This window comes from Tupaia chinensis, unplaced genomic scaffold, assembly GCF_000334495.1.
Source record: "Tupaia chinensis unplaced genomic scaffold, TupChi_1.0 Scaffold149964_1, whole genome shotgun sequence".
Classification (NCBI taxonomy): Eukaryota; Metazoa; Chordata; class Mammalia; order Scandentia; family Tupaiidae; genus Tupaia; species Tupaia belangeri.
Window position 1 is genome coordinate 582,677 of NW_006209805.1, and position 1,704 is coordinate 584,380.

Here is a 1,704-nt window from a genome sequence, read left to right on the forward strand (position 1 = left end):
CAACTTGCTGCAGAACCCGGGTCTCCCGAGCTCGGGCAGAACACACAGGCGGAGCTCTGGGGTGTGGGGGTACTAGACCTGGCTGGGAGCCGGCAGGACCCCACGGGACTCCCGCGCAGCCGCTCCTAGGGGTTGGGGACTGAGACCCTTTGCAGCCAATAACCTCCCATTGCGGGAAGCCCCTTCCCCAGTCCCGTTCCCTCACCTGCAGGCTGGGCAGGTGGGAAGGCAGGTACCCTCCTGGCTCTCCGGGGTGGGCAGCTGGGCGTGCGTCAGGACCTCCGTCCCCCAGGACGCCCCCTCTCCTCCCCCAGGCCCAGTGCCCTGTGCGTCCTGGCCTCACACCATCCTTGGCTTGCCCTCTCCCTTCCTTTCCTTTTCTCTAATATTTGCGAGAGGGTGCGAGCGCTCAGGGAGACAGAGAGAGCGAGCGGCCAGGCACGGCACCACCACGGCTCAGCCCGCCACAGCCCTCCCGGCCACCTCACCCTCCTTCTGGGATTCTGGACGCACACACTGGCACGCCTTGTTCCCAGGACAGACGGGAAGGGAAGAGTCAGCCAAGTGGGATCCAGCCGCCTTGACCGTTGCCACCCACTGTCCCATCCTGTCTCCTGACCCCGCCCCCTCGCCAGATTCTGGGAGGAAACAGAAAAAAAAAGAGCAGTCCACCAGGCTGGGGGACGCCGCGCGCCCCTGGTAGGGCCCTTCCCCAAGGCCAGCCAGGAGGGCCCCAGCCCTGGCCCCAGGACAGAGTGGTGGGGGAAGGGGAGTCTCCTCCAAGTCGGCGCTGACGCCTCCGCCAGGCTTTCCTTCCAGGTGGGGCACCCTGACCTAAGGAAACTGGGCCTCAGTGTGCCCAGGCAGGTCCCCAACCCCTCCGCCCTGGGTCTAGGGGGATGCAGGCCCCAAACCCAGCCTGTGGCACCCTCTGCTGTCGCCTCTGAGAACCACGTTCCTGCCTGCTCCCTGGGGGAGGCTGGGCACCCTCCTGCCCTGGCCTGGTCCCCCAGAAACCGGCTGTCCGCCCCACCCCGGCAACACCCTGCCCACCTTTCTGGTGGCAAATCGGGGGACCGTTGCGGTGCCTGGCACAGGGTGGGGGGGGGAGTGCGTGGTGTCAGCCATAGCCCCTAGCCCTGGAGGGGCTCCCAGCCAGGTGGGGGGTGGTCAGGTCTGCAGGAGTGAGGAGCCAGGACTGCGCAGGGGGGTGGAGCCAGGGGGAGGTGCGAGACAGGAGCCCGCCCATGTGACCCCGGCCATGGGGGCGCCGGCTACACGCAGGGCCTGCCTGGGCATGGCTGAGCTCTGTCCCGGATGGTGGCGGGAGGCGCAGAGGGCCTGGGCAAGGCCGGGGCTGAGGCGGTGGTCAGCTGCCCACTCTGCTCCGGTGGCCTCAGGATGGGCATGGGAGGGGGGGGGCAAAAAAAGCCCTGAGGCCGCCTGCCCCTTCCCCAGACCCCGTTCCACCTGCAGCTTGACTGGGCCAGCCCCCTGGAGACGCAGTTCGACGTGCTGGCTTCTGTGCTGCGGGCACACGCCTGGGAGGACGTGGGCCTGGCGCTGTGCCGCGTGCGTGACCCCAGTGGCCTGGTGGCCCTCTGGACGGGCCGGGTGGGCCGGGCCCCGAGCCTCGTGGTGGACCTGAGCCGGCCGCACCCCGGAGCTGCGGGGCTGCGGGCACGCCTGGCCCCGCTCCGGGCC

General features: G+C 69.5%; 1 protein-coding gene across 1 annotated transcript in view; it reads left to right on the forward strand.

The window, feature by feature from the left end:
* Positions 1-1,317: 1,317 nt before the first annotated feature.
* Positions 1,318-1,704, forward strand: part of GRIN3B (glutamate ionotropic receptor NMDA type subunit 3B) — a gene marked incomplete in the record, with an annotated part of 10,110 nt that continues 9,723 nt past the window's right edge. The window contains 2 exon segments of the mRNA XM_014585456.1: positions 1,318-1,368; positions 1,459-1,701. Of these exon segments, the coding sequence (XP_014440942.1) occupies positions 1,318-1,368; positions 1,459-1,701 (294 nt within the window).